Source organism: Orycteropus afer, unplaced genomic scaffold, assembly GCF_000298275.1.
Source record: "Orycteropus afer afer isolate SDZICR_OR568_19922 unplaced genomic scaffold, OryAfe1.0 scaffold00003, whole genome shotgun sequence".
Lineage (NCBI taxonomy): Eukaryota > Metazoa > Chordata > Mammalia > Tubulidentata > Orycteropodidae > Orycteropus > Orycteropus afer.
Window position 1 is genome coordinate 774,825 of NW_006921590.1, and position 17,642 is coordinate 792,466.

Genomic DNA, 17,642 nt, shown 5'->3' on the forward strand with positions numbered 1-17,642 from the left:
TAGCAGGGATTGTGGGGCTGGTGTGGGATTGGGCAGTGTTTCTTTCTGCTATGCATGGGGTTGCTATGAGTCGGAAATGACTCGACGGCACTTAACAACAACAACAACAACAACCTAACTATGGTAACTTTTAATGGCATTCTTTTAATTAGTCTCCATGCTAACATCAAGGAGTCCTAGTGGTGCATTGGTTTGGTGCTTGGCTGCTAACTAGAAGGTCAGCAGTTAGAACTCATCAGTAGCTCATGGGAGAAACATGTGGAAGTCTGCTTCTGTAAGAATTACAACTTTGGAAACTCTATGGGGCAATTCTACTCTACTGTATATGTTCCACTATGACACAGAATCAACTTGCCTGCAAAGAGCTTATTCTAAATTCATGTGACTCTTCTTCCCTTTTCCTCATTTTCCACACACAGAAAACAAAGGAGAAGACAGGGTTACCAGTAAAGATTTGGAGGTCATACACACAAGGCTGAGGAAGAAAAAGATTTTATTGAGGGAGAGAACAGAGAAAAATTAAGTGCCCCAAATTAGCACCTTGAGAAACTTAAGATATAAAAAATCTTGACATTTTGTTGGATGCAGCAAAAGCTACCAAAGTGTAAGTATATACTGAAGAAGGTACATGTGGGATGTTGTTGTTGTTGTTATGTGCTGCCGAGTCAGACCCAACTCACAGACACCCCTCCTTGGGTTTCCGAGGCAGTATCACTAAGGAAGTAGATTGCCCATCTTCCTTCTGAGGAGTGGCTGGTGGGTTGGAAACACCAGCCTTCTGGTTAGCAGTCAAGTGCCTTAAGCACTACACTACCAGAGCTCCCACATGTGGGATAGAGGGCAATTAACGATCTTAAAAAAAGGGGTCAAGACAGATGCAATTAAGCACATAGAAGGAAGAGTTAGCATTGACCAAATAAGGGCCACAGCTTTATTAAAAACAAAACAAAAAATAAATGGGAATATTGGAAAAGATGGTGAAGAAGAAACAGATATTTGAAGTAAAGAGACATTGAGGGAAATAGGATCAAATGTGTTATCCATCTTCTTATAAAGGAGGAGGCAGTCATGTCCTACACACAAAAAGAATGGCAGCCCATGTGTTTGAAACATAAGAAGGACAAAAATTTTTAAACATTTGCTCTGGGGAATCAGTAAGATGAATAAAAAGAGCATCAACAGAAGCAAATGAGTATATAAAGAATCAATTTGTAAAAGACACCAAGCCTTCCTTACAGGATGATTGTGACAATCAAATATGACAATCAATCCATATGAAGTACTTATCTCAGCCTCTAGAAGATAGTGTGCATGTCAGTTAATCTTCACATTGCCAGAACTTTCTACAGACATTCAATACATATGATGCATGAAACACCATTTTGGCTTATTTCGTCTGTATCGACACTTCTCAAGGTCATTCATTGCTGTTATATTTTTGTCAGAGAACATTATATTGTCTTTAGATGTGAAAATAATTTATGGAAATCTTTCAAATGACCTTAAATTAGCTGATAGCTATTAGTGAGGTCAGAGGATTAACAAATACACATAAAGAGTTTTTAAAAACTATCAACAACTGTCAGACTAAGCCATTCCATGACTGTGGTAGAAAAAAGAGGAAGACATTCTGCAAAACTAAAACCAATTAGACATCTCTCTTTTCTGTCTAACTGTGAATAAGTACTAAATCTTGAGCAGTGACAACTGTATCCCAGCTTTGTTCCTCACATTTACCAGATAACACTTACTAAGACATCCAGTCATTGAATCGTCTTCCATTTCCTGACAGCACCCAATACAAAAGAAATCTTAATTTCCTTCAGCATTTCCAAAAATCACTCTGCACATGCTCAAGTCCATAATAAGTCCCACTGAACTGCATCTTCTATGATTTCCCATTGTTCATCTGGTGTCCATTCCCCTTTGTTATAGCAAAAATAAATGTAACTTTGTTTGACTAAAGTTGATCCTTGGTCTTTGGGTTAAAAAAAAACAAAACACCTCACTGCTGTTGAGTTGATCCTGAATCATACTGACCCCTCATTGGGTTTCCAAGGCAGTATCTCTATGGAAGTAGATTGCCCAATATTCCTTCTGAGGAGTGGTTAGTGGGTTTGGACCACCAGCCTTCTGGGTAGCAGTCAAATACCTTAGGCACTATGCCACCAGAGAAAAGTATCTCAAAATCTCATTTTTTTTTTTAACCACCTCTGCATATTTGATTTGTTGAAGTGTCTGCTCAGTTGTGAACAAAATTCACATTTCCTGAAACTAAAGTATTGTGTTTCACAAGATTTGAGTCTCTTGGGCAGATTGCTGAACTCAGAGCAGGCACACTAAGCTAATTAAATTTATTCTCAAGAGGGGTCTGTAACCCATCACTCTGAAACCAACATGGTCTTGCTGCCAACTGAAATATGTTGATTTTCAGCTTCTTGCTTTCTCTTTTTAAGGAGATTTGATGTGAGTGACTAGAGTTTTGATATGTAATATTAGGCCCAGTTAGCTAATGGCTTTTCAATCAATATTTTCATCAAAGTTAACCACAGTGAATGCATCAAAGTGCATGGTCCACTCAAGTGAAGAGGGAGGACTGACCTAATATGAATCAGTGTACTGCCTGTGACATATTTCACATTATCAAAACAAGCAAAACAGTGGTAGAAAAGAAAGAAGAATAAGTAATGTCTTGGGTGGCAAATTGACTTAGAAATCACATTGGCTTGATTTTGGCTGGCATAAATATTTTGTGATCTACAGCTTGGGAAAAAAAAATGCTTCTAATAGTCAGAAATCTTGTTTTAATCAGAAAAATGAAAAGGTACATATGTAGTAAAAGCTTTTAAAAAATGTACATGTACCTTATGATTTTAGAGTTAATTTCAATATTTAATTAAAGTATGTCATATATGATACTAATTTCAAATGTGTACATCAATTCCATATACCACAAGGGATTGGAAGCCTCACATTAAAGAAATTGGAAAGAATTTAGGTTGTTCTGAGTATTGAATGTGAGGAACAGGGTACATCAACATGAAAAACATTAGAAGCAACATTCAATTTGTTGTAGTGATGCTGACTTTCTAGCAGGTGGATGATAGAGCCACAAAGTCTAGCAATGTCTTTAGACTTACAAAATGACTCTAGATTCTATGACATCTATGTACAAAGATACAAGGTTTCTTCGAATTCCACTTTGATTGCCATAGTATGATGGCTGGAATTAAGGAAAAATTTAGAGGCCATCATAACCACCAAAATCGTCATTATGACCATCATTATCATCTTTATTTTCATATTTAGACAAATAAAGTCGTATTTCCTGATACATTTTGGTATATATTCAAAGACTATGATATTAAAATTTTAGTAAATTATACGAGTTGCAAAGCAACTTTCCAAAAAGTTTCAAAAATGGAAATTTAAAACATGATGACTGTTCTTCTGTGCATTCCTTTTCAGCTTATTTTCATGTGCATGTTTTAGGGTTGAAAGTTATAATGATTCTTCAATTTTACCACCTTTTGCCATTATATATGATAAATACTGTTTTTTATTTTGTTATAAAAACTTTACAACACATTTACTACATAGGTGAGCTGATACTGTAATAGTTAATCCAATAGGGAAAATATATAAGGAGCACCCTTAACATTTCTCCTATTTTTAGTTATCCAGTCTGGAAACTGTATTTTAAAATACTAATTTGGTTCAGTCAATCTGTACTGGCAAATGTGAGGGTGGTGATACTTCAGACAGACTTAAAACACGTCCCTAAATGGAGGAAAATGAGGCATCAATTATTTAATATTGGAGTCAGGCACTCTATTAGGTATTATAGAAATGTCATCTCAATAATCCTTATATTATAGGGTACACATAAAGAGTTGCTATTACACTACTATCTATACTTTAGGAAAAATAAGCTTCAGAAAATTTAACTTACTGTTGTTGTCAAATAGTTACTAAATAATGAGACCAGGAATCACATATGCCCTTCTGACTCTAAAAGCCATTTCTATTTATTATACCACACTTTTTCCTACTCAGAGCTTCATGCATGTAAGTGAGCAAACACAGTGCCTGCTGGTGATGTCTTACATAAGGCCAACACAATCACAATCATCTTTCATGTTTTTCTTTCCACGAGATTTTATGGCACTCAAACTTCCCTTAGCCCATTAGAATTTCTTCATTTATTTTTTTTTACTATGGGAATTAGAGCCTTTGAATCCCCAAGATGAATTTGCAAAGGGTTTACAAAATTAAATACTATATTAAAAAGCACAATTAAAAAACACTAGCAAAAACAATTAATACAACTTTTAAAAATCATCAAAGCAAGAAATAGTTGAGAGCAACAAAGGAACAGGTTACCAGGCACCTTTAGAATTGACTGCATCTAAAGCAACTATTCTGATAGTCAAGGTGAAAAGGGAACTAGATTAAGTCATGTATTTCATGTTGTCATTTAAAAAGAAGTATACTCATTCTTCTGGAGAGAGCTACTTGCTGAGCTATTGCACTTAAACAACTTATCGTTTGCATCTTTTTATAAAAGACATTGAGTAAAATAATAGACAATTACTTCCACTGTGTTGTTTCAAAAAGCAAGTAACATTGTTTAAATTTATGTGTCATATAGCACCCCTATAAGAAAGAAACAGATTAAAATATGTAAAAACGTAGAGAAAATGTTTCTCCAGGGACTTGGGATCACATGGTTTAGGTGTTTCAGTTTCTGATAAACTAATTCAGCATGCAGTCTACAGAAATGTTAAAATGTCTGTCAGGCACTCTCTCTCCAGTATCAGATATTTTCAGGATGCCTTTGGCAAGTGGTGAATCATAGTCAAGTCATAGTTACGTTCTTTGACAGGAGCCTCAAGTGTCCACTTATTACTTTTGGTTACAAAGGAAGCGAAGCACTTTCAGGGTCAGATATGTTGACTTGTCCACAAGTAATCAGCTTAGTTTAAAATCTGTGGTGGTCTTACAAGTGCCTTCTTACAATGTTGCCTATTATATGGGCTCTGCCCTTTTGTAGAGTGAAGTACTAAGTGACATTTTGTGCTACTGCTGTGGTGGCCTCAAAGTCTGCTGCTGCCACTCATGGAAGGATGCTACTACAAAGAGACAGCTTTGTTATTTTTGAGATGTCATCTTTCCATTTGATGTGTATGCTGCATTGCCAAATGGCATTCTGCTTTGACCTTGCCTCAGAAACCAGTTGCCAGTGAGATGACTTCAACTCATAGTGACCCCAGATGTGTCAGAGTAGAACTTGCTCCACAGGGTTTTCAATCGCAGAGTTTTGTTGTTGTTATTGAAGTAGATTGCCAGGCCTTTCTTTGAGGTACTCTGAGTGGATTCAAACTTCTTACCCAACCCTTTGGGTCACAGTTGAGCATATTTGTACCTCCTGGAGATCCCAGCCTTACCTCAGAAGGGTAGTGATATCTCTCACCACCCTAGACCTGCCATATACATTGCTTGGTCTTTAGATAACACCAGGAAAGCTTCCTTCACCATCAGAGTGCAAACAGAATACAATACTCATAGAGGTAGCTAAGCAGAGAAAAACACAAGAGCTAATACTGATACTAATCTATCTTGGAAGATGTATAGCTGGAATGCTCCTTAGAACTGAAAATGGCCAGACCTTGTCTCATACTCTCAGAAGGGAATTTTGATCATATTGTCAGAAGGGAACCGTCCCTGGAGAAGGATATCATGCGTGGTAAAATAGAGGGTCAGTGTAAAAGGTGAAGACTCCAAACAAGTTGAGTTGACACAGTGGCTGCAACGATGGGCTCAAACATAGCAAGGAGTGTGAAGATGGTGCAGGACTGGCCAGTGTTTCATTCTTTTGTACACAGAGTTACTAGGAGTCAGAGCCAACTTGATGGCACCTCATAACAACAACAATAAGCAAATAGAAGGAGTACTGCTGGTACCATGGTTAAGCACTCAGCTGCTAACCAAAAGGCTAGTGGTTGGAATCCACCAGCTGCTCTCCTGGCTATCTGCTCCCATAAAGATTATAGCCTAGGAAACCCTATGGTGCAGTTCTCTGTCAGATAGTGTCACCATGAGTCAGAATCTATTTAAGGGCACACAACAACAATATTGACAGAATAAGAGTAACTTCAATGGACACTAATTAATAACAGCAAAAACAAAACCAGTCCAGGCGGTAGGAAGAAGATGTAAGAATACTTTCACTACAAATCCACTGGAATGATATGTTTCTTACCTTCATTCAAAATTTCTAAAAGAGCAAAATTCTAAGAGGTGAAAAGAAAATATTAAACACAATGTACACTTGTTTCTCCTGGTTGATGAGCCCTTATTGCTAATATGTATAAGTACTTCCCCAAAGTAAATATATGATGAGAATATGAAAAATCAAAGTGCACTTAAAATGTTTTAATACTTTAGTACTACAATTTATGCTGTACAAACTATCACAATAAGAAATCTTCTCTAACCTCCATTTCAATCTCTCCCACCTCTGCCTTTCTTACATTCCAGCTGCATTTGATGAAGTGCTCACTTAAAGTGCTTTGATTAAAGTGCTCATTTAAAGGAAAGGCACTTTGTGTTCATTATAAAGAATGCCAGAGACAGAATTTTATTTGGAATATTTATGAAAGTAAGTTAATTAGAACAGGCAGACCACAGGCCAAATTCAGCATACTGCCTGTAAATAAAGTTTTGTAAATACATGTTGTTGTAATAATGTCTTTCTGTAAATAAAATTTTACTGGAACATAGCCATGCTCGGTTGTTTACACACTGTCTGTGACTGTTTTCACACTATAAGGATGGAGTTGAGTAGCTCTGACATAGACCTCCATAAAGGCATTGCCGTTGAGTTGACTGTAACTCATACTGACCTTATAGAACAGAGTAGAACTGTCCCATGAGGTTTCCAAGGCTGTAAATCTTTACAAAAGCAGACTGCCACATTGTTTTCCAGGATACCTGCTGGTGAATTTGAACTGCCGACCTTTAGGTTAGCAGCCTGGTACTTAATCACTGTGCCATAAGGGCACCTTCATATAGAACCCTTAAACCTGCAACACCTAAAATATTTCTTATCTGGACCTTTACAGAAAAGACTCGTTGAGCTCTGAATAATAAGAAGAAATGTGATTTCTCACCTCCCTACTATATCCTTCCCCTCAAAAAACAACTGAGCTAAGTAACAGTGAAGTCTGTATTTGTCCATTCACAAACAAATACCATGTACAAAGTCTTCTTTGCAGAGTATTCTTATGACATCTGTCCCATTCTATGCTATATGCCAGTTTTTTTATTTTTTATTTTTAATAACTCTGTGGTCTGCTGTTAGAGTCTATGTTCATTGAGGGAAAGGACTACTATTCTATTATTCTGTATCACCTAGCCCTGGTTCCTTGTAGCACCATAGGAGCTCAATAAATAGTAGGTGAATGAATGAATGAACAAATGATAAAGAAAACTCTTCCTAATTAGAACTGATTGAAGAGAAACAAAATATCAATTAATGAGGACATGTAAATTAATGCAATTTTGTATTCAAAGTAGATGTACGCATTTAAGCAAAGACATGAAACTGAGGTTTATGTGTGGCTTATGTGAACGCATAACTCTGCCTCAGATCTTTTACCATAAATACAATTTAATGGCTGATTATTGCTAATTAGAAGTATTCATGGGCCTAATTTTTAATTAAAGATGGAAATCATTTGTAATTAGCTCATGGTATCCATGAAAACAAATGTTGCTTAGAGCTTAAAAAATGGTTGTGTTCTCTGAAGTAACTTAAAGATCCTCCCCATATGGGACAGGTTTATAAAGTAATTCTTACCCAAGGAGAGGCATTATAAAAATAGACTGCAACCAAATCTTTGGTTGATGATCTTCATTTCAAATTAATGAGGCTTTCTAATGCAAACTTGTATTACTGAGTAGCAAAAATTATAGGAGAAAATTGCCTATTTTCCAGGAAATTTTGCCTTAATCTAAGGTAAGTACCACTGTGATAGACTTCACTCATTGAGCATAGCTCCCTAGTTAGGAATTTAACACTTAAGGACTTAATATACAACTACACCAAGTGAGCTTTATTATGATCCATTTATACTCTTTCTGAGATATCTCTTTTTGTAGTTATACTGACATTTACTATTTTCAACCTATTTTAGGATATGGGAGAGATATGATTATCTGTTCTAGAAGTTCTGTGGGTTCTTCTCAATATACTTCTTTGGGCCTGCTTTTCATTTTTTGTCAAGATGAGATTCACGTTCTGAATCTAAGCTTTAGAAAAGGTGGATAAATTTTGATTTTAAGTTGTTATCTGTTGATAGTAGTCTTTGGCTTGATTTCATGCTGATGCTCTTCCAGGAAATTAAGCTCAAGGCAATGAGGATAAAATTTGAATATAAAATAGCTATTGTTTTCATATGTGCCTTATATAATCCCAAATATATATCTAAAAAATGATGTTTTACTCCTCATTTCCATACATATTTCTTATTCAAATTTTCTTAAATAGGAAGATCTTTAAGAATTTATAACAGCTATGTAAAAGCAACACTAAGAAGGAAACAGATTCCTGATTTTGTATGAGAATTTATAAGGTGCTTCTAGCCTTCTGTCCTTGTAACGGAAAAGGTGTAGCAAAGATATAGATAAGGAGAGCGATCACGGTGAAATGATCATGACTCCCTTTTTCTCCAAACGTCAACGACTTTGTTCTGGAGAACATGACTCTTCCCTTAGCTTTACTTTCTCTGGATGATGATGATGATGATTACTTTAACAAATACAGTTCACATGCATTGATCATGGACAGCAGACATTCTGCTAACTGCTTCACATGGACTGTTTCACTTAATCTACTCATTAATAATATTAGGCCCTTATTATGTTTATTCCCATTTCACAGATGAGAAGATTGAGGCACAGAGAAGTCAAATAATCTGCCCAATGATGCCCAATTATTACATTATGAAGATAAGGATTTGAACCCAAGTAACAGAACCCCAGTTCTTAGCAACTTTATATGTTTGCCTAACTCTGTATAATCAAATCATCAATGCATGATTATTTTTTAAAGTATTCACTGTTTAATCTTAACTATTTCCAGTATTCCTAAACAGAAATATGCCTTCAGCCATGCATATGATGAATTTATTCTATACTATTCAACTTCCGTAGTGATACTGCCTCGGAAACCCAAGGAGGGGTCACTATGAGTCGGGGGCGACTCGACGTCAAATAACAACAACATTCAAATTTGCATTAAAATAACAATGCAACTGCTGAAGTAGAAATAAAGTTTGGGTTCTTTCATCCCTAAACTCATTTTAAGAATCCCTGGTGACACATTAAACACCCCCTGGAAACACTGATCTGGGGTACTTTCCTGGCATTAATCAGATCTATAGTCTATGTGTTCTGGAAAGAACTTCATTCCTAAAAATTCTCAGAGGAAAAGTTTTCAGTGCCTTTGCAACATATTCCAGAAATATAATCTCTCAGTCATTGCTTGACTTTGAGATAGTTTTTCTGATGATTAGTCCATTAGTCCATTTTACTCACTTTAAGATGCCATTTCATTTAATGGCAAAAATAACTAAACAAAATTTAAACATACAAAAATACCCCCACTTAAACAGCAGCGTCTTATATTGATTGATGGATTTCCTTAACCTGCGTCACCTTCACGCCACGTTCACGTTGGCTGTTTACTCGCATAACCTGGATTTTGCCAAGAAGCAGTTCATTATCCATAATGTAAAATCCAAGTATTCTACTTCAAGCCACTGTATTCGTACCTCCATTGAGACCTCTAGACCCTTTTTCCTCTTTTCTTCCTACCTCCCACACCCCATTGCTTCCTTTTATTTTCCTATTCTTAGAAACTACAGTTTGTCACTCAATCACTCTTGCCGATTTTGTCAATGTACTTTACCTTTCTTTTTACCCTATGCAATAAAACTTTAATCTTAGGTTAATCCACCTATCTGCCTCCTCAGCTTTTGAGCACTACTGTGGAAAGTCAAATGTCCTCATTGACAGGTATCACAAAAATCCACAGTCTAAAGCTTCCAGTGTACCCTCAGTACTGTCCATCAAGCCTTCTATGTTAGAGTGTACTTTCTCACTCCAAATCTCTGTTCTCCTTAAGTTTCTTACCATGGCATCTCTTACTCACTTTAAGATGCCATTTCATACTTCACAGAAAAAGAAATGGTATTCACGTAGGAAATCCCTTGACGATCACTACATTTATAAAGTTATATGCACACAACCATCCTTTCTTCATCCTGTCCTCTCATATTTCTGGAAGAGATGTCTGGCTTCCCCAACTTCCCTGCTCTATCAATTATTCCTTTTATAAATTATATTTGTAACATTTAGAACTCTCTTTTGGTTTCTTTCTTTCACGGTCAACTGTTTCCAATCTTTAAATATCAATAAATCAATCCATTCCATTCTCCCATGTGTTTTCTGTTATCTTCTCTACTTATTTTCAAAGCCATATTGTTGAGTACCCTACACTTGTTACGTCCACTTCCTTATATGACATGATACTCACCATGTTTGTCCTTCCCCCTAAAATGGCCCCATCAAATTCACTAACTAAACCCAATGTAACAAAATCCAATGGCCTCTTCTCAGGATGCATGTTAATGCTTAAGATTCCCTTTCGAAATGCTCTTTTCACTTTGACTTCTTTGAAACCTCAGACTCTTGGTTTCTCTTCTATGTCTTTTGTTGCTCTTTTTAACCCATAATTTAGTTTCCTCCTCTCATTCCTTATATTCAAGGTTTTGCTTACTTCTCTTCACTTTTTGCACATTCTCTCAGTGGCACGACTTAATTTCATGCTAGTAACTCCAAAATCCATTTCCTGTCTTCGGGGCTCCAGACACATACATCTAAACATCTACTGATCCATTTAGATATCTCATAAGATAAAATTATTGTCATTAATTCAATTCTGACTCAGAACCTAAGAGGACAGAACAGAATTGCCACATAGGGTTTCTAAGCCTGAAAAGTCTACAGAAGTAGGCTTCCTCACCCTTCTCCTGCAGAGCTACTACTGAGTTTGAATCACTGGACTTTCAGTTGGCACTTGAGAGCTTTAACCATTGTGCCATCAGGTGGCCTTGAATATCTCATAAACATCTCAAACTAAACATGCACAATCCTGAATTCGGCGTCTCTCCTGCCAGACCTGATCCTACTTCCAGTTGTTCAAGTCCCAGCAAATGGCACTTTGGGCCTCTGTGTTGCCATGAACTTTAGATCTCCCTTTGAGTCTTTTCTCTTCTTTTATCCTGAAGTTAATTTAGATACCAAGTCCTGCATGTTCTATCTCCTTAATATGTCAGAAATCTGTCAACTTCTTTCCATTCTCATTTCCACAACTTAAGTATATTCCATCACGATTTCTTGATTTAATTCTTGACTTCTGTTTTCCTCCTAGTTTTTCTTCTTTTCAATACATTTATACCATATAACCAGAATGGTCATGTCAACTTAAAACCTTTTAATGTATTTCTGTTGCCATAACGATAGTGTTCAAGTTGCCACACCAGTCATACTGTTCCAGCTTTCATCTGCAGACTTGTTCTTTTACTCCTCCACCCCATCCCACCCCCTTTTTTTTTTTTTTTTTTTTTTTGCTTTTTTGCTTTCTTTTTGTGTGTGGTTAGGGTGGAAGTTTATAGAGCTAATTAGTTTCCTAATCAACAATTTATACACTTGTTGTTTTGTGATATTACTTGCGATCTCCTCAATGTACCAACACTCTTTCCACATCCTCCCTGGGTTTCTCATTTCCATTTGTCCATCTTTCCTGGTCCTTCCTGACTTCTGAACTTTGTTTTTGGGAAAATGCTGTCCTTATGGTCTACATACATTGACCATTCTGAGAAGCATGTTTCTCACTGGTGTTACTGTTCATTTTATAGGACTGTCTACTGTTTGGCTGAAAGGTGATCTTCGGGAGTACATTCAGTTCCAGGTTTGAAGGGTGTCTGTGGGTCATATTCTCAGGGAACTCATCAGTTTCTATTAGACCAGTGAGTCTGGTATATTTTATAATTTTGAATTTTGTTCTGAATTTTTCTCCCACTCTATTAAGGACCTTCTGTCACCCATTGTTATAAAGTCAATTCCAACTCTACAAGACAGAATAGAACTGCCCATAGGGTTTCCAAGTCTATAAATCTTTACAGAAGCATACTGCCTCATCTTTCTCCCTTGAAGTGGCTGGTAGGTTGGAACCACAGGCTTTTTGGTTAGGAGACAAATATTTTAACCACTGTGTCACCAGAGCGCCTTAGGACCTTCTATAGTGATCTCAATCAGAGCAGTTGTGCTCCCTGTGTTTTTAGTAAAAGCCCTACCCTGTTGAACCATCTGCAGTTCCCTAAATCTGCCATTGCATACTGACTAGAAGCACTTGCACACTCTGGCTCCTTGGTCTGAAAACTTTGCCTCCAACTTACGTCGTATTTGGCTAATTCTAAAAGGTCAGAGGTTTGAACTCACCAGCTGCTCCACAAGTGAAAGATGTGACAGTTTACTTCCATAAATACCACAGCTTTGGGAACCCTACGTGGCAATATAACTCTGTCCTATAGGGTTGCTATGAGTCAGAATCTATTTGATAGCAACAGGTTAAGTCCTATACAACCATATGTCTCTATTTAGACATTGCTTCCACTGGAAAGCTTTCTCTGAACTCCTTTACAATGTTACTTACTTCATCTCTGCATCACTGTAGCCCCTAGGAACAATAATGACTAGTATAGTTGTTGCTAATAACATTTAAGCACTTAATTTATGGCAATATATGTACTGAAAAGGTTATATATCTTAACTCATTTGATGTACATAGCAACATTATGAGGTAATTATCATTACTCCAGAGTAAACTAAGCTTTAGGAAAGTTGACTGATTTTTTTCAAGGTTTTACAACTAGTAAGTGACACAAGTGGATTGTGAACTCAGGCATCTGATTGAAAAGTTTGTATTATATATGTTTGTATTACAGTATATATGGCACTGTGTTGTGATAATGTGCTTATATCTAACTTCATAACTAGAGTCTAAATTCTCAGAAGTTGCATCCCTACCACCTAGCATAATAATTGTTACATAATATGCTCCCAATAAATATAAGAACATGAAAAAATACAAGAACATGGTGAAATGCAACTCAAAGAAGAAAGGGTCCTTGCTTAAAACCATATCTAATCTGACCCAGTCTGAGGGTCTGCTATAGTCATCATTTGCCCCAATGATTCCAAATGACTTGCTGCCAACTGCTCATTCCATACTATTCCCTGCCACTAAGAATTTACACATATCCTATCCCATTCACCTAATATACCGTTCCCATCCTCGTCTAGCTGGTGAGTTCCTATTCGTTCTTACAAATCTACCTCATAATTAATTTTATTCATGAGGATTTCTAATCTTCCTAGATTCTCATGCCCATACTTTATACCTTTAACATCACAAATAATAGCAGCATCAGCAACATTAAATTAGAACACTGTAATTTTTACCAAGGGTCTATTTTCATTTCTACATCTTTGTATCCCTAGTATGTGAGTACAGTGGCTAGTACTCAGATGTTCAATAAATGTTTTATATATTGATTGAATAAATTAGGTTGGTTATGGCTCTATAGCTTAAAAATAGGGATCTTGAACTCCAATAAATTATGTCACTGTAATTGGCTCCTATGCTGGCAAAAAAACTGATCATTATTTACATTGTCTATTACTGGTATATTGGAAAATATGGGAGGGAGATAGTACAATACCCTTGTTTTTTCACTTTCCTCTTATGGCAAAGTTTGGATATAAGATTCATCAATTATCAAAAGTCATGCAAGTTGTTTCCAGCAGGTAATTTGTTAAATATTTGTTAAGATTTGAAGGAGGCAAATCTGCTTTGGTTGAGAGGTAGACCAAAGAAACCTGTATAAATTACATGTCAAACCACCAACCAAATCTTGTAAGGAGAAAAAAAACCTTATAAAATCTCCAAATTTATATTTGTAAAGTCATATCTACATTGATCCTCTCCTTTGCATCCCACTGTTGTAACTCCAGCACTGTTTTTTGGGTTCTAATTTTATCATATTTAGTTTTTCTAACTGTGATTACTGTTTCTTCTTCCTCAAATACACATAATACTGCCAGAATCAGTTTGTTAAATATCTGCTTTCATTAAATTTTTTGATCAACAACTTTCAGAAACTCCTACCTATGGAATCAGGTGGAAACCCCTGGAATTAGATTTGTAGTCAGATATTCTGCCTCAGATGAGCCCTGGTGGTACAGTGGTTAAAGTGTTCGGCTGCTAACCAAAAGGTTGTTTGTTTGAACCCCCTAACTGCTCCATGGGAGAAAGATGTGACAGCCTGCTTCTGTAAAGATTTACAGCCTTGGGAACTGTTCTGGTTACCTAGTACTGCTCTGACAAGAATATACCACAAATGGGATACCTTGAAGAAATAGGAGTTTATTCTCTTACAATTTGGAGGCTTTAAGTTCGAGGTCAAAGTGCCAGGCTCTAGGGGCAGGGTAAAAGCCCCTCAACCTGGGCCTTCAGTTCTGCCTCCTGCTCCCAGCCCACTGAAGTTAGAGGCTTTTCTTCACTCAGACAGCTGCTGGCTGCTGAGACTGACAAATCCAAGGTTAACAAGTAAAAAGGCACAGTCCTGGTGTTAACAAACAACATGGCAAGCCATTAATTTAAGTCCATTGAAAGTCTCAAGATCAGCAGGGCATGACAGGCTGCTGAGCAACAACATGGCTACATGCAGGGTTCAAGCGTGCCATAAGTTACAGACCGTTCCCCAAGGCTTCTCCTTATATACAGGAAGCAGACCACATCCCTAAGGCAGCTACTCAGCTGTTCACAGTAGATTTCACCAGGGAGTTGATTACCAGTCTCATCATGGGGAATACTACATCTAGCTGTCCATCCTCAACCAGGCCCAGCTAAGCTCACACACAAACTTTACTACCACAGGAACCCTATAGGACAGTTCTACTCTGTCTTAAAGAGTCTCTGTAACTTGGAATCTCCTCAATAACAGAGGAGTTGGTTTGGTTTGGATTCTGCCACATGTGATTTGTGTAGAGATTAAAGCGTGGCTGATGTCTACTAAGTGCTTTTGATTGCTTTTCCATTGTGTTCTTGAAAGTGAAATCAGGAAACTTAGTTTAAGGAAAGTTCCACTTTTGTGTCTTTCATTATTAATATTGGTGAATTATCAAGAATAGAAATCTTACATGCTCAACAGATGCTGTATACATTATACAAAGTCTATTTCCCAGCGGTGTTGTATTCTAAAACAAAGAGGTACATTAAGATATGTCAGGTAATACATTTAGGGAAAAGATAAATGATATTTTAATTAATATAAATTTATGGAGCTACTCAAGACCAAAATTACTTCACAGTGTTAAGCTAACCCGATGGTCCCCCAATGGTTGCGCTCTTAATTAAAGTTCTCAGATGAGTATTCAGCCATGAGCATAACTAAACAAATCCACAGGACATGAGAAAAGGATTATCCTTTGGATGCTGGATCAAGCAAAGAGAGTGGCCAAGAACAGGATGTTCTCTACTTGAAAATCACAGTCCAGCTGCCAGATTCAATTGCCACATGAGTTCTTTCATCTATTTATGGCTTTGATTGCTTACACCGTCTCTCCAACGCCCTTCTTGATTTGCACTTTATGTCTTTGCCCTCTGACATGTTAAAGAATCAAACAGTTCAAAATTATTCATGCTACAGTATTTTGTTTCATTAAAGAAAAACAACAAAAACAAAAAAATATTTTGCACATTTTCCTCTTTGCATGAAATTGGTCAAAATTTTAATGAAAGCACCAGAAGAACTGTGCAATTCAAAATAAAAAACATACCTCTTCATGTACACATACCTTATTACCAGCTGCACCACTGAATTTTGTGAAAGAACTTAAATGTTACCAAGTAAAGTCCTTAAGACACTAAAGTGTTCTCAAATAAATCTTTTCATTTTGTTGTTAAGAACTTCAGCAGTTTATCATTTAATATTTAAAAAATCCTTTTTGGAACAAATTTGAAACTTTGATTCATTCAACAAACAAGTATATTGAGCACCTACTATGTGTCAGATACTATGCTGGATGCTGAACAAGCAAAATGGGATGATTCTCTGATTTCAGAAGAATTCTGGTCTCTAAAGCAGTGCTTCTCAAACTATTTTTTATTAATCAGTGCCTTCTTTTCATGAACATAAATTCCTTTCTGTCACTTCCCAGAAATACTGATGACCCCTTCTAACCTTGAGAATCACTGACACACAGAACAGACTCTTTCTTTCGCATATCTCTGACAAAATGCTAGCTTTTACTTTTTTATTTCAAGTTCAGCATATTTATTTTCCAGGCAAAACTGGATTGCAATATTAAATATGCTTTTTACACCACGTATGTCTCCCCTTCCCCTACTCCACCCTCCGAACAGAATTTTAAATTCCATGCACCCCACTCTGTTGAGAATCACTGCTTTAAAGAGTTTTGGAAGAAACCAGGCAACCTCCATCTCTCCCCTCCAATCAAGTCTTAAAGGAATTAGAATTTTCCTACCTGACACAACAGCTGGTGGAGTATCATAATCCTGTCTTGGGACTGAATCTTTGAATGAAAAGAGCATGAGAAAGAATGCAATGAAGTACAAAAGAAAATAAAATAGAATCGTAGCTCTCTAAAAATTGGAAGGGCCAATTGTATGTCACATGATGGCCTAACCCCTCTGCCTTCAAACAATCTAGGTTCTACAACCCCTAGTTTACAGTTGATGCCATGGTCCCCATTATCACCACAACTGCACAGGTAGTTAGGACCAGGGGGACGCACTAGGACAGTAAAGTCTGCCCCAGAACACTGTCATCTTCCTCAGTCTGTAATAATTTTAATTGTTCCCCTGGGTAATCAATGTGATTTTTTTCACTCTGGCTGGCTGACTAAAGAGTTCTATAAGGCAGTTCATCTGGTTGGGGTCCAGAGCACAATCTGAAACAGAGTCCTGGAGAAAAAAAGGAAGGAACTAAAATTTAAAAGAGAAAAAATAGTAAATTCTCATAAACTATGGAGGCTGAAATATTTTGAAGTTCAAGTTTCCTTATTATTCACTGGGCCCAACTCTGATACCAGTGAGTATAGAAAGGCAGAAAGAAGGGTGTTGTTGGGGCAAGGCCAAGGAACTGTATTTTCTGGAACTGAGGGAGCACAGATGAACAGAATAGAATCTATTCCAGAGATAACCATTGCCATCTTCCAAAGGGTCTTAATTCTCTGTTAGAGGGGTAAACTGTGGGGAAGAGACCAGCTATTGTTCTCATTCAAATGAACTGCCCAAAACTGGTCAAACTGATGCTCTTTTATGACTCTTATTCCATTCATATGAATTCCATTCACATGATCTTTACTTCAGTTTAAAACCTGAAACTTCAAACTTTATTTCCCCACCCATCTGATTACTTTTAGACTACCAAAGATTTCTCAATTTTATGTCCTTGGCACAAAAGGACAATGTTAATCAGTCTCTCTTG

At 36.8% G+C, this 17,642-nt stretch overlaps 1 protein-coding gene across 1 annotated transcript in view; it reads right to left on the minus strand.

The window, feature by feature from the left end:
* The window catches only part of RBMS3 (RNA binding motif single stranded interacting protein 3), a 1,212,798-nt gene that overhangs the window by 55,329 nt on the left and 1,139,827 nt on the right, over nt 1-17,642 (minus strand). The window contains exon 17 of the mRNA XM_042780448.1: nt 16,678-16,725. Within this exon, the coding sequence (XP_042636382.1) occupies nt 16,678-16,725 (48 nt within the window). The remainder of the gene's footprint in view (nt 1-16,677; nt 16,726-17,642) is intronic.